This window comes from Delphinus delphis, chromosome 2, assembly GCF_949987515.2.
Source record: "Delphinus delphis chromosome 2, mDelDel1.2, whole genome shotgun sequence".
Lineage (NCBI taxonomy): Eukaryota > Metazoa > Chordata > Mammalia > Artiodactyla > Delphinidae > Delphinus > Delphinus delphis.
The window spans coordinates 135,414,500-135,441,367 of record NC_082684.1 but is presented as its reverse complement, the minus strand read 5'-3'; the positions used below and the strand labels follow the sequence as shown (position 1 = coordinate 135,441,367).

Genomic DNA, 26,868 nt, shown 5'->3' with positions numbered 1-26,868 from the left:
TGTTTATGTCTTTGGTTTTAAATTCAGTTATAGAAATCAGGCAATTCATTTCCTTCCTGTCTAGAAATAGCTTGTTATTTGCAGGATTATGTTTGTAAGGAGTACTTTAATTAAGTCCCACATCACTTAATGGGCACCACTTGAGTAAGACCCTGGGCTGGGTGCTGGATATGGGGGGAGGGGACCAGAGAAAAATGCACAAGACAGTCGTTGCCGTTGCCGTTGCCGTTCAGGGGCTTACAACCACTCTGTACTCTCTAGGCTTCTGTTTTTAGGAGATGAGGTATTAATGCTAAAGGCAGCTTGTGATAAGGAAAAAGATAAAGGATCTGATGGAGGGCTTTGGGGCTGGCTTTGTGGAGGTGGTGGTGGCATTCAAGCTGTATCTAAAGGATAGGAAAGGTTTTATGGCCAGTGACTATGGAATGGAGCAAGGAAGCACACCTCAAGTGGAGGGAACAGCATGGGGTAAAGCACAGGATATGTGTGTGGACTGGTAGAAATCATCTGGTTTTACACGTAGATTGGGTTTGTGGTAAGGAGTAGTGGGAGAAGGAGCTAGAATAACGAGTTGGAGGTAGACTGTGGAAGAATTCCTTGACTATCATGCTAGAATTTTAACTTTATTTGAGGCCATAGGAGCCCAGTTAAGGTTCTCTGTGAAGAGAATATTTTCATAGCTGGTAGTTTTGGGTTAATAACAAGGTTTTGATTAGCCTTGTGGCATCATGTTGTTTCTTGATTGGGGGCCTGGAGGTGCAGTATATCTTAGTAGTCATACGAAACACTGAATAAACGACATTTTTGAAACATTAAATAAGGGATTCTCAACCTTACTAGGGGTTACAAATTATCTGGGAAATTTTTTTAAAATGCAGAGATGTGGGCCCAACCCTAGAGATTCTGATTCCCTTATTCTGGAGTAAGCCCTGTGCATCAGGATTTGTTAGAAGTGTCCCTATATATTTATATAAACACCTAGATATATAGGTAATTATAATGTGAGGCCAAGGTTGAGAACCACTGCTTTAAGGTAAATAATACCTTACTCCTTTTAGCAGAGTTTTTCAGGTTGAAAGAGTCCCTGTACTTGACATAGTAGGATGAATAGCTCTAATATTTTATGGCATAGAATTCAAACAACACTAGATGAATTAATTTTGTTGCTAAATTTTATACAGGAACAAAAATGTAAGTGAATATTGTGGCAAATGACTATTGATTGGGAGAAATGTTTAAATGCTTCTTGGCAGTTTTGCATTACACTTACAGTCTAGTTTTAGTGAGAGCTTTTATAAATAACCCTAAAGCAAACTCTTGATAGAAACTGCTATGCCTTTTTGTACTCATTTTACCCTCCCCCCAACGGATGTCAGGACTATAAAATCTGTGTTTTAGAGATTATCCTTTTATTTCCTTGCTCTAACAGCAGTTTGCAATTCAAAATTTATGTTTTTTCCTCCAGTATTGATTATATATATGTGTGTGTGTGTACACACACACACACACACACACACATATATATTCTGCCATTGTAATACAAAATGTGGTTCAGTGTTGGATGGTGTTTAATTAGACTATCATTGGTAATCCTGAATGTTAAGTTTTTATCTAGAAATGTCTAGAGTCAGAAACTCTGCCACAAATCTTAGAAATTATCTTCCAGTTATTTTATTATCATCACTGTCTGTTTTAAGTAAAAAACAATTTCCCTTGAATTGGCTTCACAGGAAATGCTAAGTAAAATTTGAATGGTTGATGGTCTTCTTTCTTAAAAAAATAAGTGTTTGAAATAAACTAGAATTTGTTCTAGGTAAGTTTATAAATATACTATTGTACGTTTCTATGTTATGAATTTGACTCAGTGGTTGATATTTTAAGGAAAACCATAAAGCCTCAGGGCATACTGGAAAGTGCATGGTCCTTGGAATCAGGGAGGGGCCCTGACATTGCTGGGCCTCATGACTCCTCAGAACCTTGGTTTCTTCCTCTAAAAGAAGGGAATTAGGGACTTCCCTGGTGGCTCAGTGGTTAAGAATCCACCTGCCAATGCAGGGGACATGGTTTCGAGCCCTGGTCCGGGAAGATCCCACATGCCCATGTGCCACAACTACTGAGCCCACATGCTGCAACTGCTGAAGCCTGCTTGCCTAGAGCCCGTGCTCCGCAACAAGAGAAACCACCGCAATGAGAAGCGCATGCACTGCAATGAAGAGCAGCCCCCGCTCACCACAACTAGAGAGAGCCCGCGCACAGCAACGAAGACCCAACGCAGCCAAAATTAATTAATTTTTTAAAAAGAAGGGAATTAGGTGAAATCATTTCTGAGGTTCCTTCAAGCTCCAATATTTTATAACAGTTTTGGCAAAGAAAGATTACCCACCTGGAAGAATATAAAAACCTGACATATTTTTAAAACTCCTTATTTCTCTCATAACTAAAAATCTACTTAAAATGTTATTTTTACTCATTATTCTCTCTGCTTTTGCCCAGTGTCTGAATTACAAGACAATTATTTTTTTAATGGTTTCAAGGTCATTACGATCTTCCTCTTCTCAAAATAACCAATGTGACCAAAATAGGGTGTATAAATTAAGGGTGTTATAACTTAACTGACTTTTAAAGCTGTTAATACTGACCTTTGAGACCTGGCTTTTTCTTTGATCCCATCAATCACTTGTATACCGCCTCCCCCAATACAAAGTGTTAGACAGATGTGGACACAGTTTGTATTACTGGAGGTTGTGGTGGGGAGGAGAGAGGTGGAATGAATAGAGGAAACACCATATTTTTTGTTTTTATATTTCATAATGAATATGACTATATTTAATTTAAAGGTGAATAAATGTGTAAATGTTGATTCCTTTATATATTTAGGTCATACTACTAGATATTACACTGGAACTTCAGAAGCAAATTATGTCTGAATTGGAAATTCTTTATAAGGTAATTTTTTTCTTGGTCATTTTTCCTTATAAAGTATGCCTGTGGTATTGGCTTGCAGGCTATTAACTACTTTTGTCTTATTTTTGTTACAGTGTGATTCATCATATATCATAGGGTTTTATGGTGCATTTTTTGTGGAAAACAGAATTTCAATATGTACAGAATTCATGGATGGTGAGTCTTCCCTTTTATAATACTTTAAAAGTGATTTTGGGAGTAGAGTGCTTTAAAACCTGGTTTTGATATAGGTATCAAGTAAAATTAAAAGTAATGAAAATATACTAATAATTACCTCCTTTATGCTCTAAAACATCTTAGTGTTAAGGGTTCCTGTTGTTAAATATTTATAGCCGAGCCATAATTTCAAGAATGTAATTTCATTTACTTTTACTGAAAATTTAAATAGATTAACTACTAGTCTAATCGGTGGTGTGATACTTGATTCTTCCATACAATCTGTCTTCACTTGCAAAACAATTGCTCTGTTCTTTTAATGTTTCAATAGCCAAAACAGATTTTCTTTTAAAGAAATCTGTTAATGCAATGTCCTGTGTCTTAGAAAGAAATCGGATCTTAATTGCAAGATAAGAAATTGTTTTCCAACACAGCTGTTTAGCCAAGATTTGTTTAGTTTTCTTTGGACTCTAGCCCTTTCCTTCCTTCCTTTATTTTTATTCATTTCTATTTTGATAAATCTTTTTTGTTCTGAATATTTTGGCAAAATGCAAATTTCTTGGTACCCTATCAGTAAAATGATGTCATCATTGTTATTGTTTACCTATTTGAAATCAAAGCAGTCTTTAAATTTCACATATTCAATTTTTTAATGTCTAGCTCATTAAAACTCAACATTTGGGAGTTCCCTAGTGGTTCAGTGGTTAGGACTCAGTGCTTTCATTGCCGTGGCCCAGGTTCAATCCCTGGTTGGGGAACTAAGATCCTGCAAGCCGAGCGGTACGGCCAAAAAAAAAACCCTCAACATTTAAAAAATATACTTAGTTCATTTGGGGGATTCTCAGTATATTAATAATACAATTAGTTCATTCCCCACAAAACTTTGTTTTTTTTTTGGCTGTGCGTGGGCTGTCTCTAGTTGCAGTGAGCAGGGGCTACTCTTCATTGCAGTGCGTGGGCTTCTCATTGCAGTGGCTTCTCTTGTTGCGGAGCACGGGCTCTAGGCTCGTGGGCTTCAGTAGTTGTGGCACACGGGCTTAGTTGCTCCGCAGAATGTGGGATCTTCCCGGACCAGGGCTCGAACCCGTGTCCTCTGCATTGGCAGGTGGATTCTTAACCACTGCACCACCAGGGAAGCCCCCCACAAGACTTTTTAATGAGCCATCATTGACACCTTGTTACTATAATAATGTGTTCTAAATTAGTTATAGTAGATGTCAAGAATTAAAAGTCTTAAAAACATATGGGAAGTATGACAGTTAGTATTCAAGGAGACTGACTAGAAAAAATGGTTCATAGAGCCAGTACATGTCATTCCTTTATGACTTTTCATCATCCTTTTTTGAATCCTCAATTTTTGTTATATTAAAAAATGTATTTATTAAGATGGTATGTTCAAATACCATAAAATTCGTCCTTCTAATGTGTACAGTTCAGTGGTTTTTAGTATATTCACAAGGTTGTGTAACCTTCACCACTAATTGCAAAACATTTTTATCACCCTGGAAACGAATTCCCTACCCATTAGTAGTAACTCCCTATACCCTCTTCCCTCTAGTCCCTGGCAACCATTAATCTACTTTCTGTCTCTATGGATTTCCCTATTTTGGACATTTCAGATTAAGTGGAATCATACAGTATGTGGCCTTTGTGTTTGGCTTCTTTCACTTAGCATAATGTTCTCGAGGTTCACGCAGGTTGTAAAATTTATCAGTACTTCATTACTTTTCATGACTGCATAATAGTCCATCATATAGATCACCACATTTTCTTTACTCATTCATCACTGATGGGCATTTGTGATGTTTCCATTTTTTGGCTGTTGTGAATGATGCTGCTATGTACTTTTGTGTACAAATTTTTTGTGGACATATGTTTTCACTTCTCTTGAGTATGTCAGTAGGAGTAGAATTGCTGGGTCATATGGTAGCTCTATGTTTAACACTGCCAAACTGTTCCATTCCATTTTATACCAGTTTGCATTCAGTTTGCTAAACTTGTTCCTTAAACTCTAATAGGTTTTTATAGATTCCTTAGGGTTTTCCATATAGAAGATCATGTCATTTGAAAATAGAGGTAGTGTTACATCTTCTTTTCCATTTTGTATGTCTTTTTTTCTGTTTCTTGCTAAACTACCCTGGCTAAAACTTTCAGGACAGTGGTTTTTTGTTTTTTTTTAATTTTTGAAAGAAATATTTATTTATTTTTTGGCTGCATTGGGTCTTAGTTGCAGCACCCAGGATCCTTCGTCACAGCACGTGGGCTCTTTGTTGCAGTGCACAGGCTTCTCTCTAGTTGTGGCACACAGGGTCATTAGTTGCAGCACAAGGGCTCTCTAGTCGTGGCACGCAGGCTTAATTGCCCCACGGCATGTGAGATCTTAGTTCCCTGACCAGGGATTGCACCCGTGTCCCCTGCATTGCAAGACGGATTCTTAACCACTGGACCACCAGGGAAGTCCCTCAGTACAGTGTTGAATAGAAGTAGTGAGAGCAGACATCCTTCTTTTGCTCCTTAGAAGGGAAGCTTTCAGTCTTTCACCATTAAGTATGATGTTAGCTGTGGGGTTTTGGTAGATGTCATTTATCAAGTTTGTTGAGTATTTTTATCATAAATTGGCATTAGATTTTGTCAAGTGCTTTTTTTGTCTATTAAAATGATCATGTGTTTTTTGGTCCTTTATTCCATAGTTACAGTGTATTATATTAATAGATTTTTGCATATTGAATCAGTCCTGTATAATCCTTTTTATATGTTGCTGGATTCAATTTGTTAGTATTTTGTTGAGGATTTTTACATCCATATTCTTAAGTGATATTGGTTTGTAGTTTTCTTTTCTTGTAATGTCATTGTGTGAGTTTGATATCAGGATAATTCTGTCCTCAAAGAATGAGTTGGACAGTGTTCCCTCCTCTTCTGTTTTTTGGAAGAGTTTGTGAAAGATTGATGTTAATTCTTCTTAAAACGTTTGGTATAATTCACCGGTGAAGCCATCTGGTCCTGGGGTTTTCTTTGTGAGTAGTTTTTGTGGTCAGGTGGCATTTGTTGTCTCTCATTAGGAGAAGTCCAAGCACTGCTGCCCACTGCATCTTGGTATTGGAGTTGCCAAGAAAAACAGAATACAATCAAGCACTGGATTGAACAATGCTTCACTCACATAAAAAAAAAAAAGAGACAGAGCAAGATCAGCTTTAGTAGTGGGTGTCAGTTCCCAATGGCCAACAGCAGGTCCCTCCTGGCAGTCTGTGCAGGGCAGTTGGCCTGCACATACCCATCTGTGTTGCAGCAAAAGTACCCCCCACTCTGCCCTACTCCCCTGGAGTCAGAAATACTGAAAGCTGGAGGTATGCCTAAGGTCCATTGATGCACATGCTTAATCAGGACAAAGGAGTACACACTGAGCCTAAAACAGGGAAAGATATTCCAAAGCAAGGAGATAAACCCAGCACAGGTTATGTGGCCTCTTTATCTCTTGGTAAGCAAGTGTTCCAGCCCCAAGGCCCATTCTTATGTGGCCAAGTAGGATTAGTAAGACAGTGTGCATAAGACTGTCTTTCCCAAAAGTTTTTCAAAAACTGTGGTATAATATATAATTTACCATATTAGCCATTTTTAAGTGTGTAGTTCAGCAGCATTAGTTCATTCACATTACCATGCAACCACCACCGTCCATCTCTAGAACTCTTTTCAGCTTGCAAAACTGAAACCCCATACCCATTAAGCCATAACTCTCCTTTGCCTCCTACTCCCAGCCCCTGGTAGCGAATATTCTACTTTCTGTCTGTATGAGTTGGGCTACTCTGGATACCTCAGCTAAGTGAACTTGCACAGTATTTGTCTTTTTTGGGACTGGCTTGTTTCACTTTTCATAATGTCCTCAAGATTTACCAATGTTGTAGCATATGTCAGAATTTACTTTCTGTTTAAGACAATAATATTGTGAGTAGTTTTTTAAATCACCAACCAATATCTTTATTAGTTATAGTTATAGGCTTATTCAGAATTTCTGTTTCTTCTTGAGTCAGTTTTGGTACTTTGTGGCTTTCTAGAAGTTTGTTCATTTCATCTAGATTATCTAATTTGTTGGTAAACAATTATTCCTAGTATTCCTTTGTAATCATTTTTATTTCGGTAAAGTCAGTGTAATGTTCTCTCTTTCATTCCAGATTTTATTAATTTGAGTCTTATCCCTTTTTCTCTTGGTCAGGGTAGCTAAAAGTTGGTCAGTTTCTTTGTCTTTTTCAAAAACCAACTCTTGATTTCTTTGATGTTTCTCTGTTGTTTTTCTATTGTGTTAGATCTCTGGTCTAATACTTATTAATTTCTACTAGCTCTGTTTTTAGTTTGCTCCTCTTTTTCTGTATTTTTAAGCTGTGAAGTTAGGATATTGATTTGAGATCTTTCTTATTTAATGTAGGCGTTTGCAGCTATACATGTCCCTCTAAGCACCTCTTTAGCTGCACTCTAGAAGTTTTGATATGTTGTTTTTTTCATTTTCATTTATCTCGAAGTGTTTTCTAATTCCCCACAAAGATAATCCCTGTGATTTCTCTTTTGACCCATTTTTATTTAGGAATGTGTCATTTTCCACATTGAATTTGTCCTTCTGTTGCTGATTTCTAATATTCCTTAGAGGTCAGAGAACATGCTTTGTATGATTTCAGTCCTTTTAAATTTATTGAGATTTGTTTTATGCCCTAAAATATTGTCTGTCCTGGAGAATGTTCCATGTGCACCTGAGAAAAATGTATTCTGCTATTGTTGGGTGGAGTGTTCTTGAGATGTCTGTCAGGAGTAGGTGGTTTATGGTGTTAAGTATTTTATTTCCTTGTTAATCTTTAGTGCAAATTGTTCTATCTACTGTTGAAAGTGGGTATTGAAATGGGGTATTTTTTGGTTGTCTGTTTCTCCCTTCAGTTTTGTCAGTTTATGCATCACATATTTTGGCATTCTGTTGTTAGGTGCATGTATGTTTGTAATTGTTATATCTTCTTGATGAATTGACTGTTTTATTATTATAAAATGTGTTTCTTTGTCTCTAGTCACAGCATTTGCCTAAGAGTCTATTTTGTCTAATTTAGTATAGTCATTCCGGTTCCCTATTGATTACTGTTTGCTTGCTATGTCTTTTTCCGTTGTTTATTTTCAGCCTATTTGGGTCTTTGAATCTAAAGTGCATCACCTATGGGCAGCATAGAGTTGGATAATTTTTTTATCCAGTCTGTCAATCTTTCATTCAGTTAGAGTGTTTAATTCATTTACATTTAATGTAATTAATGACAAGCTAGAATTTATATCTGCCATTTTACTATTTGTTTTCTTTAAGTCTTCTTTTATGTTCTTGTTTGTTCATTACTGCTTTCTTTTATATTAAATAGATATTTTCTAATGTACTGTTTAAATTATCTTGTGGTTTCTTTTACTATATTTTTAAGGTGTATGTTTGGTTTCCCTAGAGATTACAGTTATCATCTTAACTTATTCAGATTAATATCAACAACTTATTTCAGATTAATATCAACTTCCTTTCAGTAGCGTACAAAAACTTTGCTCCAAACTTTATTTTATATCTCTGTGTGTGTGTGTGTGTGTGTGTGTGTGTGTGTGTGTGTGTGTATATATATATATATATATATATATACACACACAGAGAGAGAGAGAGAGAGATAGTGAGAGAGGGATTTGTATATATGTGTGTATGTATATGTGTATGTTTGGGAGGGTATGTAATTTGCCTCTTTATTGATAGCCTGTATTTGGGAAGACATCATCCTCATACTTTAGTTCCTTACAGACAGTTTCCTTTAGTTATATGGATGTATATTAACATAGCTGATTAAAGATTTTTTCCAGTAAGTCCAACATCTGAGCTTTTTTAGGGACAGTTTCTGTTGATTGCTTTTGTTCCTGTGTATGGGTCATACCTTTTTGTTTCTTTACATGTCTCATTTTTTATTGTTGAAAACTGGACATTTTAAATTATGTAATGTGTTAACTCTAGAAATCAGATTCTCCCTCATCCCCAGGGTTTGTTTTTGTTGGATATGTTTGTTTAGTGACTTCTAAACTATTCTGTAGTGTTTCTGTCTCCAGTGTGTAGCCACTGAAGCCTCTTTCAGTTAGCTTACTGGTCAGCTAATGATTAGGCAGAGATTTGCTTAAATGCCTGGGGCTAATAAGTCTCCCAGTCTTTGCTGAAGGGTTCTGAGTGTGTTGGGGCACACCTTCAGTACTCTCCCACTCTCAGAGAGGGATAAGTCTAGTACTCTCCCACCAGTTGATAACTGTGCCTTAGTCTTTGCTTCCTGCTTGTGCTGAGCCTCATGTTCAGCCCAAGGTGACTGCTGAAAGCCTCCTCCAAGCCCTCCTGAGCATGCACATGGCCTTGTGCATGCATATATCCTAGATTCCCAAGAATATGTTGCAGCTTTTCAAAGCCTCCATTTTTTCTTTTTCCAATAAATCTATTTATTTATTTATTTATTTTTGGCTGTGTTGGGTCTTTGTTACCGTGCACTGGCTTTCTCTAGTTGTGGTGAGCGGGGACTACTCTTTGTTGCAGTGCACAGCTTCTCCTTGCGGTAGCTTCTGTTGAAGCACGGGCTCTAGGCGTGTGGGCTTCAGGAGTTGTGGCACTGAGGCTCAGTAGTTGTGGCTTGCGGTTCTAGAGAGCAGGCTCAGTAGCCGTGGCGCATAGGCTTAGTTGCTCCACGGCATGTGGGATCTTCCCAGACCAGGGCTCGAACCCGTGTCCCCTGCATTGGCAGGCAGACTCTTAACCACTGCACCACCAGGGAAGTCCTGCAAAGCCTCTATTGACATCTCATTCCCCAGCTTTTCCTTTTAAGACTTTTGGTTAGCCTGTTGTTTACCTAAACTGTTATCCGCCTCAATAAGTTACAGAGTTAATTGATTGCTTCTAATTGTTTTCAATAAATGCCCCTAAGGAAAAGGTTTTTTGTATAAGGTGTAAGTAAAGACAGCATTGCAAGTGGGGTCTTCCAGGGAACCCCCAAGCAGGTCAGAAGTGAAACTTTTATGAGAATGTGGATATGAAGGAGCACCAAATCAGTTCTGCCTGTGCAGTGGCTATCAGGCTGCTGGAGTTTACTGTGATGGCAGGCTGCTGGTTTTCAAGGCTGCACTGAAGCTGGAGATCAGGCAGTGGGAATAGGGCAAGTTAAAATGCCACAAAGCTTGCTGTTCTTACCAAGATTCAAGCGTTGTCCTGAATAAACAATTTTGGGGTTGCTACAATCCTTTGGCTAATTTCAAGAGTTGTGAACAAATTGATTCTGACAATTTTTGTATGTTTTTTCATTGCTTTTGTGGAGAAGAGAATTTTCAGAGGACCTTACCCTGCTGTTTTTAGTGATGTCACCTTTTAGTTACATTTTAATACTTTAAGTCCTTATCTTAAAATATTCACTTTATAACCTATATTTAACCTCTTTTTTTGAGACTCCTCACTCTCTTGACTTGAGCTGCCTGAAGCCCTTCTCCTACTGCTGCTGGCAGCTTCCCTTCACTCCACCCTAACTGGTCCCTGAACACTAAAATTTCCTACTTCTTAAGTTTTGTTCTGCCATTCCCATCTTCTCTGCTATTTCCCACATCAGCTCCTGTAAAACTTTATTACCCTCCCCCAGATTTTACCTACCTCTTTCTCATTTAGAGACAACATAGACTATCAGGAATGAGCTCTCATAATTCCTTGCTTTTCCACCTATAGCTTAGCAACAACTGCACACACCTGATCCACCTCTCACATGAAAAGCTGTTTAAGGTCAGTCCCTTTACGTGTGCATCCTGTTGGTGGAGTTTCTCCATTAACCACCCTCTCTCTTTTGGACCTTCATTCTCTCTGTAATAAACAAAATATTCCTCAAAAATACATGGACCAAAAACTATGTGCCATCCTCTATCATTCCTTCTCTCCCCTTCCTATCTCAATTAAACTTCTCGACAACTTTGTCTCAACCCTAGTTCTGTTCTGTTAGTGTAAATTCCCATTATTTATTTTAATCTTATATTAGTTGTTTATTTCCAAGTAGTAATTGAGCACTTTCTTTCAGACACTGTTCTAAACTTGGGGGACAACAGTGAACAAGACTTAATCCCTGTTGGTATGGGGCTTAAATTCTAGAAGGGGAGACAAGAAACATACAGTACACTCTCAGAGAGAGATAAGTCTAGTTAGAACCTAAAGCAGGGTAGATGATGACTAATAAGGAGAGGAGGTGCTATATTGCAGGGGTCCCCAACCTCTGGACTATTGACCAGTGCTGGTCTGCAGCCTGTCAGGAACCAGGCCTCACAGCAGGAGGTGAGCGGCAGGCGAGCAAGCAAAGCTTCATCTGCCGCTCCCCATTGCTCACATTACTGCCTGAACCATCCCCACACCCCACCGTCCGTGGAAAAATTGTCTTCCACAAAACCGGTCCCTGGTGCCAAAAAGTTTGGGGACTGCTGCTATACAGGACGGTCAGGGATAGCTTCTTCTATTTTGTTTTTCTAACTAAAAAAATTTTATTTATTTATTTTTTATACAGCAGGTTCTTATTAGTTACCTGTTTTATACATATTAGTGTATATATGTCATTCCCAATCTCCCAGTTCATCCCACCACCGCCACCCTCACCCCCGCACCGCCACTTTCCCCCCTTGGTGTCCATATCTTTGTTCTCTTCATCTGTGTCTCTATTTCTGCCTTGCAGATTGGTTCATCTGTACCGTTTTTCTAGATTCCACATATGCGTGTTAATATACGATATTTGTTTTTCTCTTTCTGACTTACTTCACTCTGTATGACAGTCTCTAGGTCCAAGGGATGGCTTCTTTATGGGAGTGGCATTTTAGCAGAGACTTTAATGTCAGTGAGCCAGCTCTGGGAAGGTCATGGGGAAGATCTTCAAGGCAGAGGATCAAGTATAAATGCTCTAAGGTGGGAAGCAAGCTTGGTGTAATCAGGCCCCACAAGAAGGCCATGGTGACTTGAGAGTAGTGATGAGAGGACCTGGGGCCAGACAGGAGGCCAGAGAAATAGGCAGAAGCTAGATTGTGTAGGCCTTGTAGGTCATGGTGAGGAATTTATGTTTCAGTCTGAATTTGTTAGGATGTATTGGAAGGTTTCAAGTAGGGGAGTGATTTGATAGGCCTTCTCATTAAGTCAAAATTAAATTCACTCAGAAATACCCAAATATAGCATCTCAGAATCTGTGTACATGTATTTGGATTACCATCATGGGAATAAGTTGTTTCCCCCAAAACCCATGTTGCAAAGAAAGAAACGGCTCTTAATTTTTTCAACCGGAAGAGACTAAGAGAGTTTCTGAAATTTTTGCCTGTGGCTCCAGATTTCAATTTTGTTAGTATTAATAATAATCATGATCATTTTAAGGAAAATGTTGGGATGAATATGAAACTAATGTTACTTGTTCATTTACTACTTATCTGTTTATCCCACGTGCAAGACACTACTTTATGTTGTAGCCCTGTATTAGGATAAACACACAGACCTTACCCCATGAGTTCTTTTTTTTTTTTTTTTTTGTGGTACGTGGGCTTCTCACTGTTGTGGCCTCTCCTGTTGGTGGAGCACAGGCTCCAGACGCGCAGGCTCAGCAGCCATGGCTCACGGGCCCAGCCGCTCCGCGGCATGTGGGATCTTCCCGGACCGGGGCACGAACCCGTGTCCCCTGCATCGGCAGGTGGACTCTCAACCACTGTGCCACCAGGGAAGCCCCCCCATGAGTTCTTTTGGCTTAATTTCATGAAGATGATAGCCCCAGTTCATCAACAGAAATGTGTAGTTGCTTGGCAGTTGACATGGATTTTTTGCTACTCTGTTAGCACTCTTCCTCCCGGTTCCCGTGGTGGATAGTGGCATGCAAGGAAATGACTGGCTAGGGATGATCGGAGGCCAGGGAACCTGAGGAAGTGACAGGTCACAGAGAGTAAACCAGTGACCTTGGAATCATGAGGAGAAGGTTCAAAGCAACCATTCAACAGATAAACGAGTATCTATATGCCTTGAATACCGATGCCTCAGCAAAGATTAAACTGTCTCTCTGAGTATGTGTCATATAGTAATATCACATTGCAGTGAGACTAGAAAGTTCACATGTGATTCTCAAGCTATGTGATGTTATGGAGAAACCCTTTAGATCTTTGCAGTTCAAAGGTTCAGATCTTTTCTGAGTTCTGGCATCGACGGACTCATGGCTGTGACTAGAACACCCACCTCTCTGGACTCAGTTTCCCTCCTCTGTCAAATAAAGTCATTGGGCTGATCTTTAAGGTCCCTCCAGCACTAATGTTTGATGATTTGATGAGTGTAAAGATTGCCTAGGCCTATAGGATAGAAATGATAGTAAAACTCAGTAAAAATTCAACTGAAAACCCTCTGCCATTTTTAGCCTGGTAAGAGTTATTTTAATTGCATGAGAACTCATCCGGCTTAGTAGGAACTATTGATTCTAAGTGGATCTGCCACAATTTTTTTTTGCCTCTGACAGTATCTCTCTCTAATGATTATGTCAAGGACAGGATGAATCTGTGATGACACAAAGCCAGCTATGTAAAGATTTACCCATATGGATAGCTAAGGAGAGTGGGATATAACTGAGATTAAGTAGATATTTAGAAAAATCAGTGAATTACCTCAAAATGGGATTCTTTTTTGGCTTGTTCCACTAAAAATGGAGGTAATGTAATCTTTGGTTTTTTGATTTAGCTTGTTGACTACTATCCGTTTAGCTAATTAAGCCCTGATTTATATCCTATGTAAAAATAAATCTTCTCTTAGCACCTCTTAGTAGTGTATGTGAATAGATTTGCACCTCCTGGTTTTGAGCCACTCAAGCTGTTCACTTCATAAGGGACTGGCCCACTAAACTCCATTAGTGAGGATTCCAAATACCAACATGTAAAGCTTGATCTTCTTGAGACTGTTCATCCTTGCAACTGCCAATTCATCTGAAAGATCGATGAGAACGTGAAATGTTTTTTTCTACCGTGTTTTCACTTTTCTTGCATCTATAATAAAAATGCCATTTTAGTAAATAAAGATGGCTCACCTCATTGCAGAAGTGTCCTTTTTTCATTCTCTTCTGGGTAGCACCCAGAACCAAAGCATAAGGTTTACTAACACTGTGGTTTTCCAGCTTCTTTGCAGAATCTGGAAACTACAAGCCAAAGTTAATGAAAGAAGTGATCATTTTCCTGCTTTAAACAAGATAAATACAAAGCCAGTATCTTTATATATATGGAATATATATTGATGTAATATTTTTTACAGGGAAAAATAATTTTTTCTCTTCAGCTTTAGGAAAACTTGACATAAAAATATTTATATTTGCAAAATAGACTTAACTGCATTTGAAAAGGATAATATGCTCCATGTTAACATCTTACGAGGCATACTTATAAAGCATCCAGTGGTAAAATTGTTAAATATGAATTTTTAGCCTCTGATAGAAACAAAAATTGTTTCTCAAATATATTGGATAATTCCTTTATGGAACTGAAAGACTGTGCACCTCACCTTGACTCAAAGAAAGGTTATTACATGTGGTTAAAATAGTTCTCATATAATCACATCATTAATATGAGTAAAGTAGTGATTCTTTGCATATCTTCCTGAAATTCTTATACTACTTGTATAAGATTAAAAATTTAACAAGCATACTCAAATTTATACTTCCAAATGAATACTGGTTCCTTTGAAATAGTTTCCTGGGAAAGTTATGCCATTATTTTAATGATGTTATTGTTGCTGCAGATGGTTTGCAGTCCCTTCTTTTGAAACTGTTTTCAGAGCAACTTAACCTAGCTGGTAAAATTCATGGCGATTTACATTTATTTACTTATTCATCTGACAGATATTTATTGAATATGTACTCTCTGTTAGTTGTGCTGATTTCTAGGTTGATGAAAATTAAAATCAAACAACATGACCCCTGCCTTTATCATGTTCACAATCTATTGATTTTGTTTTTTGGAAACCACCAAAAGCTGAATTTGGTAAAGGTGAAAGATGTTAGTGAATACCACTTTAGTGAAAAAATGTTACGACATAAGGAGGTTTTTTTAACCTCATAAAGTGGTTTTCAAAATTATATCAAAGAGAATCTCCAAAAAAGAAAAAAACCATTTTGTTCTAAGATAGTATCTTTGGAATATGTTGATTGCTTGTCATGGTACCTAATTTGAAGGGTAACATTCATTTAGATAGATGTTAACATAACTATTTTACTTTATTAGTTTTTATGTGTATTTTGAATTTTATACGTACCAGCTTTTGTTTGGTTAATATGAAAATTCTAAGATAGGGTCCTGGTTTACCTTTGAGAAAACTGTTAACACAAGCTAGATGCCTAGATATGATTGTCCTATTGACCTTTAGTTTTGCATATGTATTTAAGTTTACATAAAGTACAGATTCTTAGCCTGTCCTTCACTACTTTCCTTCAGTTTTTACATGTGTATGATTATACACTTGAGAATAAAATGAAAGTATCTAGTTATGCTTCATCTGGAAGTATGATTATGTCATAAATATTGATAAAACTGGACTAAAAAGCTAATTTTACCCTAGACATCCAATGCATGATGTCAGTAGAGAAAAAGAAGTCTCACAGTGGATCCACAGAGGAGGAGGGGCCCAGTGCACTTTTCTAGTAGTTTCATTTGTTGTAACACAACATGTTTGTTTCTACAGGGGGATCTTTGGATGTATATAGAAAAATTCCAGAGCATGTCCTTGGAAGAATTGCAGTGGCGGTGAGTATATGGCTTCAACTCTATGAAATTTGGGTGATTTAATCTCTATAGTCAAACATTATTCTCTTTATATCCTCAGGATTTTTTTTTTTCTTTTTCTTCAATCCATGCTGACTGCCAGGGCCTTCTTAACTCTCATCATTTTTGTCCTTTCTTCTTTTCATAGACCAACCTACAATAATAACATAGACACATGACAGTTTTCAGGCTTATGGATATTCTTTTTTTTGGCCACGCCGTGTGGCTTGCAGGATCTTAGTTCCCTGACCAGGGATCGAACCTGGGCCCTGTCAGTGAAAGGGTCAGGTCCTAACCACTGGACTGCCAGGGAATTTCCTGCATATTCTGACCTGTTCTCGTTTCATGTATTTGCAGGGACCTTACTACTCTTGTTAACCAGTAAAATTTCCACGTTCTTTGGAAAGAAAGCTGTTTTAGGGACATTTTGTAGTTACAGGCATATGATTAGAAAATACTTTTAAAGCCTAAATTATTAAAATAAAACCATCTATAAGAAAATAGTACTTTAGTCTTAAAGATTTTTGTAGACTTTTTATGTACTTGGTTTTTAATTTTTTCACCACGTATATCTGGAATTTATACCTTTGTGATTTCCTCTTTTCTACATTCACCAATTTAAACCGATGAACTATATCAACTAAATTAACATTACTATATAAACTCCAGATTTCAAATTAGGAATAACATAGGCTAAACAGTGTCTAAGAGAAGTCGTGGGTGGTGTAATAGTAAACAGTTGCTAAACTAAAGGCGCTCTGATAACTTAAGCAGTTTAGTGCAGAACAAAGTGGTTATACTATGTACCATTTAATTAAATGGCTGATTTTCACATTCATTATACATCAAACTGACAACACAGATCCTTTAATCCAACATGGACACTTATTTAGTCTTAGTTCATTGTAATTCACAGCTTTCCTTTTTTCTTTCTAATTATTAGTGAGAACTGCCCAGGGTGATGAGAACTTTCTTTCCTGATGCTATTGCTGCTAAGTAGCTTCTAATCTACATGTTTAGGTAGATGAGTATGCAATTTGACTACTTAAAGCACTATTTTAGATGAAAATAAAAATGTTTCATTTCCTCTTTTAATCTCGGGGGGAATGAATGCTTTGTGGCTTTTGGCATTTCTTAGCTCTAAAGTTTAAAAACATGTATATTAAAGGGCAAAAAAGGAGGAATACCAATTGAAAAAGCAAAAAGTATATGAGTTCTATACGCAATTATCTATCAAACTTGGCTAAAATAGGAATCTGCCTTCTTCAGTAGAGAAGCTTGTTCTTCCTGGATTTCATAAATCTTGCCACCCTCTTGTGTAGGGCAGCCACACAAGGCCATCGGTCTTTTCAATTCTACTGGAGTGGGAAGCCTGTGAAGTGAATGGAGTCAGCAAAAAAAAAAAAAAAAAAAAAAAAAAAAAAAATCCAGTGCAGGGCTTACCTAACTGAAAATATGACAGTGATTTTAGTGAAAGGCATTTGAAATAAGTGCTAGCCAAGGCATTATTTGTATTTAACCCTTACATTTTAAAACATGAGGCTGTTTTTGTTTTTTTTTCTAAAATGTGTCCAATTTCACCAGCTTTTATGGCGTATCAGGTCATAGTAATGAAAATTGCCTGTGGCCGGAGTAAAAAAAAAAAAAAATGCTTTTGATAATTTTACTCTTCATCTGCCACTTTTTATAAACTCTGCTAGGGCCTAAGCTTGTATAATACTTCCAAAGTGTGTTTTTTTAATGAAATTTTAGTAGACTACAAAGTTGGTTACTCCTTTTCTTGCAGCTAACAAACACCAGTGGAAGGGTTCTACCAATCAAAATAAGACTAGCAAATTGATGGTTTGTAGGACATGATTTGTAAAGTAAATGTTCTCACAGCCTGATTGGGTTCCCAGTATCCTTGACCATCACTCCTCTAGTGTTCTGAAGACAGCATCAACATCATTCCCTTGAGTTCCCTCAGGGAGACCAAGGAAGCACATGGGTCCTTTTGCCAAGTCAGAAGGAACAGAATCAGGAGAGAGGAGGTAAATAGGTGTATATTGAGTACTTCTTTATGAAAATCATTGATAAATGTTTTATGTACAAATATTATGTCATTTACCCTTCACAGTAACTCTATAGATGATTGTACATATTTTATACAAGTGCAAGATGAGATGTAGAAAAGTTAAACAGCTTGCCTAGAGATATCATGTAGCTAGGCAGTAATAATTAGAACCCAGGGCAGTTTGACTCCAGGCCCCATGCTCTTTCAATCTGGTTTCCTAAGAAAATGAGAAAAAAGAAGAGGAAGAAATGAAAGGGAGAATGAGGTTTAAAAGTAAAAAAGAGAAGTATGAATGAGGGAATACTGGCGTAACACAGACAACTGCTTCAGATTCTTTTCATGTCTTAGAACCACATCTAGGCATCTCTCCCTCCCCCAAGTAACTTTATTTTCCAGGTTCTAATAGTCTGGCATGCTATACAGGTCCACAGATCCAACATTCATTACAGGATAGACCCCTGTCAGCCTTTATGATATGTTGTTCAAATTTTCTCTTGATGGATGTATGGCAAGAGAATATTTTCCCAGAAAAAGAAATCCATATAAACTGGTTGATTTCAGCCTTACACCTTGCTCAGTGATTTTTATTACTTTCCACTGGAATCTGGTCTCCTATAAAGAGGAATGCCTTTCTCCCTTTCCCTGCCATCTAACACATTTTATTTTTCCTCTAATTTCTGAAGCAGTGACACTGTGTACTGTATTTTGAGTGCTAATGTTGATTGAAGTTGTCCCTGAAAGGCTGTGCACTTGACATGTCAAGGAGTGAGTGACTGACAGCAGATATAAGTACTTTTAGTGTCAAGGCTTTGTCAAGTCGTTGTGAAACCTAGTTTACTGAATACCAATAATACCCTCTAGATTTTCAAGGGACAGATTTCTAGCTCCCCATGCATTTATTCTTCTTCTAAAGGAAAATGTAGTCTATTTTGATAAAGTTGGAAGAATAATATTTTCTTTTTGAATGTCCAACAAAACTTATAAATTTAGCAAGTATCATAAAATCAGTATTTGTTTTACTTTTTCTCTGCCTGATAATCTGAATATGGTGGATTGCCTTCCCCTGTGTGTTTTCTGATTATTCATTTTCTGTGGGACTAATTTTCAGTGGTGAGTTATCTTTAATGGGAGAGCTTTAAAATATGCAACTTATAAGTTGAGAACTTTAACCCTATTTCCAGAGCTCAGAGGGTGATTACTTCCAGCTAAATAAGATGATGTTGTCCTACTACTCAAAGAAAAAATTGTTTTTATTATTGATGTTATTTTTATAAGCATTTAAGGGAATATTTTTGTCCTGTTTCTTCCTTCTGTGTTATTCCTATTTTCATATTTTCTTTTTTTACTATCTTACTGTTCAGAGTACATGTGTTTTATTGTAATGCCACTTAGTCTGAATTCTGGAAGAAATCATTTGCTATAGATATGTATTCCGTTCTCTTAAAATAGAAAAATATATCACAGAATTGATTATAATGCGTTAGCAAATTTTTCAGGAGTACATTCCACTCAGTGAGAACAATTAAAATATGTTAACTTCTGCTCAGCATTAGTTGGTATAGATTTTATCTTCTTCTAGACCTTTAGTATTTGGAAATCGGGTTTTTCCCTTGGCATTTCTATTTTTATTATTGCCCTTGGTCTTTTTTGATCAACTAAAATCCTTGCATATTTAGCTCCAACCCTCTTTTCATCTTTCTCAAGGTATGTAAATTACTCGGTTACTTCTCATAATGGTAGTTTTTCTTTTTCTTATATTCCTGACTCACCTAAAAATTGCTATAATGATGGGTACTTTAAAATTCTTACAGTAAATTTTTTTTTTTTCTCTGTGGTACGCGGGCCTCTCACTGTTGTGGCCTCTCCCGTTGCGGAGCACAGGCTCCAGACATGCGGGCCCAGCGGCCATGGCCCACGGGCCCAGCCGCTCCGCGGCACGTGGCATCCTCCCGGACCGGGTCACGAACCCGTGTCTCCTGCATCAGCAGGCGGACTCTCAACCGCTGCGCCACCAGGGAAGCCCCCCAGTAAATTTTTAATAATAGTGGTGTGTTCATTGTATCTGATACCTAATTATGAATAGTCAACCTTGAAATTGGTAAGTTCACACTCATGTGCATTACAGGGTCAGTGGGTGTGAATAAAGACATATGCATCTCCTTTTACAGCTATTTCTATATAAAGATTTTTAAAGCTTTTGATGATTAACTTTCCCACACAGAAGGTAGCACTTATAACCCACGTACTTAGGGTCTTGGAAACATCTTCTCTTCAGTACCTTATTCGACTAATTACTCTTAACTCAGTCTGTTAAATTAAAAAAATCTAAACTCTAACTCAGATGTTTGTATTTTCTCATTTTATTTCTTTTACTTGCCCGTTCAGTATTGTCTACATGATTCCACACATACTTGCATCAGTCAGACTGGCTTGTGAGGATCATCCTCTTGATATACTTTGTTGTTTCCTACCCTAAAATCATTTAAAATATTTGGGGGGAAACTTTTTATTTTGAAATTATTTTAACCTTCCAGAAAACTGGTGAGAGTAATACTAAGAATTCCCAAAGATGCTTCACCCAGATTTCCCAATTGTTAACAATTAACCACATTTGATTAAATATATATGTACAGATTTTTTTCCTGAAGCATTTGAGAATTATTTGCAAATATCATGACCCTTTACTCCTAATTACTCCAGGTGTGTATTTCCTAAGAACAAGGACATTCTCTTACATCATCACTGTATATGGATCAAAATTAGAAAATTAGCGTTGATACATCATTATTATCTAATCAACAGTCCTTATTCAGATTTTGCCAGTTGTCCAATAATACTCTTTATAGACCAAAAGAAAAAAATTTTCTAGTCCAGCATCCAGTCTTGGATTATACGTTGCATTTAGTTGTCATGTCTGTTTAGTCTCTGTTAATCTAGAACAGTGTCTCAGTGTTTGTCTTCCTCGATAGTTTTGAAGAATGCACTGCCCCAACACTCTGATCGTATATTTTTACCTTGGCTTGAATGCTTTTTTCACTTTTCTTCACATCAGTTGAATCTGTTACTCAGGGCCTGGCACTTTGGTAAAGCCTTCCTGACGGTCAGGGGAAGCAGCCTTTAGTCCACCCATTGCCCTCATTAGTTAAGTTTTTTAAAAATGTCTCTCCTTGGTCATAAATGTCATGACTTAAAAAATTTTTCTTTTCATGTACAGAAGTGTAGAAAATAAGTGAAAATCTTTGTTCCTTTTTCCTGTCCCTCTCCTTTCTGCCCACACCACCACTGAGAACTTCGTCAGTGGACTTCCAGGTCATATTATGTGCACACATATCCATTTCTTTCATTCATCGTACCTTATCTTCAGAACACTGTGAGCTCATTAAAGGAAGGAACCTGTAGCTTATACATTCGGTGTCCCCACAGCGCCTGACACAGAAACGGGAGGTGTTCAATAAATGCGTGTTGGTTAACAGGCTTCGGAAGGAAGAAATTACGGCTGATACGATTATGTGTTTAAATGTGGAAAGTTCCTTATAAAAACCATCATTGTCCTGTTTTCTCTTTCTCAATTTAGGTCGTTAAAGGCCTTACTTATTTGTGGAGTTTAAAGATTTTACATAGAGGTATGTACTGGCTTACAAGCTCTGACTTAATTTGGGGTAAGGTGGGGAGCTCTCCCTATACCTTGATTTTTAAAGTGAATAAATGATCTAATATTTAAGCCAGGCGATATATTTGGTAGTCAGTAAGATGGCTGCTTTATAAATGTTACTTAAAAAATTTTTTCTTCCTTAACTACTCTGATTTAGATTATAAACTTGGTATTGTATTTTTGTGAATAATGTTTACCAAACATGTGTAAAACGGTGTTTTTCATAGTATTTGGAAATGACAGGATCTTATTTTTCTTAACTCTAGTTAATTGCAAAACCTTCACTTTCTATATAATTGTATCCCTTCCTTTTATTAACATTTCAAATATCCTCATGCATTGTTGCTTAAGAGATTGCTTTACATACCTTGAAAGTGAAACTTTAAATAAGGGATTGGTAAGTGCATCAGCAATTAGTCTCCTAGTCTATTAACAGAACACATGAGAAGAATAATCAGATAACTGTTGAATGTTGCAAAAGGAACCTCCCTTTGCATTTTTTAATATTCCCCAAATGTCTGAATTCATTTGGAAGTTGGCCTAATGTTACTAACTACTGTTTAATTTTACACCTCTGCTCAGCCTAGCTTTATGCACATTTGGAGAATGCAACAACATACACAGATGTGATGAAAGGAAAGTTTTGTGGGTTTTTTTTAAGGTATAAAGTATGAGAGAGAGAAAACAACTGATGTCTTCAATTGTAGTATCACATCTGTCACTAAGGGTTATTTTTTGTTGTGGTGGTTTTAATATCCTAGTGATTCCAAATTTGTGCTTAAATCTTCCTTCCTCTTTTGAAAAGGGTATGTAGATTTTGACAAGCAAAACTTTCAATTCAGTTCTTGAAGGTTTTTATGCTGATTAAATGGAATCATAAACCAAGTTTTTCTTTAAAGCCAGTCCACTCTATTTCTAGAGTATATAGTTGGTACACATGTAGATGTAGGGAGAGTGAACTGAGTGTGTATTATTCTTCCTGGGAATAAATAAGCATGTGAATACATCTGGTGGGTGAGAAAAAATGGAGCATTTTCTCCTCCAGGATTAAGAGAGAATGGTTGTTAACATAATATGACTTATATTGCTTCCCTGTACTCCCACCTCCCCAGACTCACCAACCCATAAGGTGGTTATAGCCATTTTAATAGGAATTATCACAGTGGTCAATTCTTGTCATTTTATTGATTTTTATGGACATCTGCTATCCATTTGACAAAGGAAATCAAGGAAGTCATCAATGCTCATTAAAGCCTTCATTAAAGAAGGCTTTAATGAAAGCCTTCATTAAAAGGACCTTGCCATGGAAATTCAAATGTTATTTTTTTTAATTTATTTATTTTTGGCTGCGTTGGGTCTTTGTTGCTGTGTATGGGCTTTCTCTAGTTGCGGTGCGTGGGCTTCTCACTGTGGTGGCATCTCTTGTTGCGGAGTATGGGCTCTACGCGCGTGAGCTCCAGTAGTTGTGGTACCTGGGCTCAGTAGTTGTGGCTCGTGGGCTCTAGAGCGCAGACTCAGTAGTTGCAACACACGGGCTTAGTTGCTCCACAGCATGTGGGATCTTCCTGGACCAGGGCTCGAACCCATGTCCCCTGCATTGGCAGGCGGATTCTTAACCACTGGACCACCAGGGAAGTCCTGCAAATATTATTATTAAAGAGATCCTTAGGCTCATCCTGTACTCTGGGCACACAGCATAATTCTGGTTTATAAGAAATTCTCACTAGCCATAACTTTCTGTGAGGACTCTTAGTAGCACTAAGAACTATAATAGATAGGAAAATACTATTCAGTTATTCTGCAGTCACCTTTGTTTTTCTTCTTTAAAATCATTTAGTTTTACTCTTCATCTGGAGGAATAATTGAATTTTTCATTCAAAATGGCACCTTGATGGACATGTTTCAAATGGATTTATGTCTGGATCTAAAAATAAAGTCTAAAGTGTTCGTCAGAGTCCTGTACAACCACCCTATAATCACTGTGGGCAAGTGTGGTTGACCAGAGCCTCTTAGAGGTAGGTAGGTCCTTCTCCCCAGCTGTGGTTGCAGTTTGGGCTAAGAAGGGTTCTTTGATCAGTGACGTATGAGGGCCTTAGTGGTTTGACTGATTTTGGATATAGAGGTTTCAAAAAGGAATCCTAAGCCTGTACTTCTCTTTTTAGTCTGTGCTGGCCAGTCCAGTTCCCACAGAGAGTAACCACTATAAAATGCCACTGGTTATGGAATGAAAATATCTGCGAGAGGCTGAGTGGGGATAGTGGTAGTGGGCCAGCTAACCCTCTCAAGGGATTTCAGTTTTTTAAATTTATTTATTTAGTTAAAGTATTGATTTACAATGTTGTATTAGTTTCAGGTATACAGTGTTGTGTTAGGTACAGCAAAGTGATTCATTTATACATATATATAGATTATTTTCCCTTATAGGTTATTACAAAATATTGAGTATAGTTCCCTATGCTATACAGTAGGTCCTTGTTGGTTATCTGTTTTGTATATAATAGTGCGTATATGTTCAGTTTTAAATAAATACCAGTAAGTGAATGTGCATCTGCATCTGTCTAGATGGAAAGACTAATGAATTACAGTGCAGATGAACAGTTATTCCCCAGTAATTATGGGTACTCAGCTATAGAAATAGTATGCTCTGGTAGTATACCTCATTAAACATATATGTTTAGCTTTGAGTTTCCTTGTTATTTGTGGAAACTTGTACCTTCCAGATTTAAAAGTACGTGTTTTTATTGAAGAGTAGAAGAAGCCAGGTGTCCCTGAAGAATTTTGTAAAGCTTTGTCATGAGAAATTTACTCTAGATTGAGTAGTTGTTAACTTAATATTTTAGATGTTTTATCTATATTTAATAACTTGGATTTCATAAAATAAGATTAAAGATGCCTTTTTATTTACCAAAAAGCTATTTAATTTTGTCCTTGATTTAAAAATTGTAGCTTTTTAGATCAGTTCAATTAAAGATCAGAGCTTTTAAGTTCAGCTAAGGCAATTAAATAGGTAATATACTTGTTTATAGACTTTTGATATGTAAGCTTATTGCTGTACCTTCTTAAAAGCACATATCCTCATTTTTGCTTTCTTGAATGATGATGGGAGTTCTAGCTGAATATGTGTCATGTTGTCAAATCAAAGACAGTGGTCCTTCTGCAGGAGGGGGAGCCCGGTACAGGTGCTGTGAGAAGACAGAGTGAAAAGATGGTGAAAGAGAAGCATTAATGAGTGATCTAAGCCTCCTTCTCCTTTGTCTCAGTCTAAGTACCTGTGTTCTCCTCTGTCGTTTTCTTCCCTACCAAATGCTGCCCCTAAAGACCAGGGTCTTGTACTTATGAACACAAATTTTAAAATATTAAGAAATGGATATATATTCAGTTATCTAATGAGAAAAGAGGATAAACTGTTTCTCACATTTAAATGGCTTCCTTGAAGTACAGTGGTCCTGGATTTGTAGCTGTAAATATATATGTGTGTGTGTGTGTATATATGTACATATATGTGTGTATATATAGGTATATATATGTGTATATATGTATACATGTGTATATATAGGTGTTTGTGTGTGTGTGTGTGTGTGTATATATATATATATATATATATAGTGGAATTTATAAAATATAGTTAATGACTTCCAGACGAGCTGTTGAAAATCGAGTCTTTCCTATAGTGCAAACCCCATGAGGACTGTAGAGCAGAGTGAAGTCTGAGCAACAAGCAGCAACAGACCACCCATCCATCCCATGAAGCTTGTTAGTCTGGTACAGGTTAGTTTATTTGTGTATTATGGAAACTGTAAATTTTTTTAGGAATTGAAGTGTATCAGTTGCCATTCATAGTGGATCATCAAGTGATATATTCAACCAGGTTTTACTTTTGTTTATTTTGTTCTTTTTAAGATCTGGTTGAGATGATATATGTGAAAGTGCTTTATAAGCTATCAAATATTAGTAATGCAGGTATGTTTTAATTATATAATAACTATTATTAGAATTAACCACTTTATCCTGTTAATAAGAATACCTCGCTCCCAAATCAAGCCAGGGAGAGAGTTTATTATGCTTTGTATTACTAGGTGAAAAATTATGAAAATCTTTTCTTCAGGATAAACATGTGGTATCACATGAGGAAATAATTATTAAAACTGTTTGAGGGCTTCCTTGGTGGCGCAGTGGTTGAGAGTCTGCCTGCCGATGCAGGGGACACACGTTCGTGCCCCGGTCCGGGAAGATCCCACATGCCGCGGAGCGGCTGGGCCCACGAGCCATGGCCGCTGAGCCTGCGCGTCCGGAGCCTGTGCTCTGCAATGGGGGAGGCCGTGACAGTGAGAGGCCCGTGTACCGCAAAAAAAAAAAAAAGAAAAAAGAAAAAAGAAAAAAAAAAACCTGTTTGAAACTTCCACCAAGATTAACTACTGTGGAAAAATTGTCTTTATTAAAAAGCATTCGTGTGAGCCCTGTGAGCATAGCATGTACTGACTGAGTAAAAACAAAGAAAATGAACAGTGAGAAAGTCTGTTAGGCCAGATCTGACATTACAGCAAACATTGCAGCTTAACTTCAAAACATACATCGCCACTAATGAGGTGAGAGCCCTGCATATTAATAAACCTACAGCTCCAGTCACAGCCATCATTACCCACATCAAACATAAATACAAGATTAACACCTATGCCATTTCTTTGGAAGATGTGAGAATGCCCTGGCATTAACTGCTCTCTCTTTCCCTGAGGATAATAAATAGAAATGGAAGGGTAATGAGAATAGAACTTAGATTAAGAAAATAAAATTGGCAGTCAGGCTGGGGCAGTCTTACACAGATGGAGAAGTTTATAGAAAGAAAAAAACCTAGATAGTTGGTGTCCCAGGATATTTTTGTATATATGAACCTGGTTGATTTCATCAATTTTCTCTAACAGGAGAGCTTTTTTATATTTTATATTATATATATATGTATTAAAAAATGTTTTTGTATTATTCTGAAGGCAAATGCTGCCCAATTTGTGATTGGAGAAAGTAAGTCTTGTGGTTTCAATAGACATGTTAGAAATTTCATTTTCTACCCCTGGCTCTACTTTTTATAAATCTGTCCTCATACATATTTTCCAGTTGGTGCCAAAGCCAGTGTTTTTAATTTGTTCATGGAGCAACTATTTATTTTTATCCCTACTGTGTTCCAGGCAGTTGTCTATGTAGTTGGAATACATCGATTTGTATAAAACAAAAGATTCTGACACTCATG

General features: G+C 37.2%; 1 protein-coding gene across 3 annotated transcripts in view; it reads left to right on the top strand.

The window, feature by feature from the left end:
* Positions 1 to 26,868, top strand: part of MAP2K5 (mitogen-activated protein kinase kinase 5) — a 263,527-nt gene that overhangs the window by 88,621 nt on the left and 148,038 nt on the right. For all 3 annotated transcript variants that reach the window (XM_060005718.2, XM_060005717.2, XM_060005716.2), the window contains exons 10-13: positions 2,878 to 2,946; positions 3,039 to 3,120; positions 15,842 to 15,903; positions 21,549 to 21,597. In XM_060005718.2, coding sequence (XP_059861701.1) covers positions 2,878 to 2,946; positions 3,039 to 3,120; positions 15,842 to 15,903; positions 21,549 to 21,597 — 262 coding nt within the window. The remainder of the gene's footprint in view (positions 1 to 2,877; positions 2,947 to 3,038; positions 3,121 to 15,841; positions 15,904 to 21,548; positions 21,598 to 26,868) is intronic.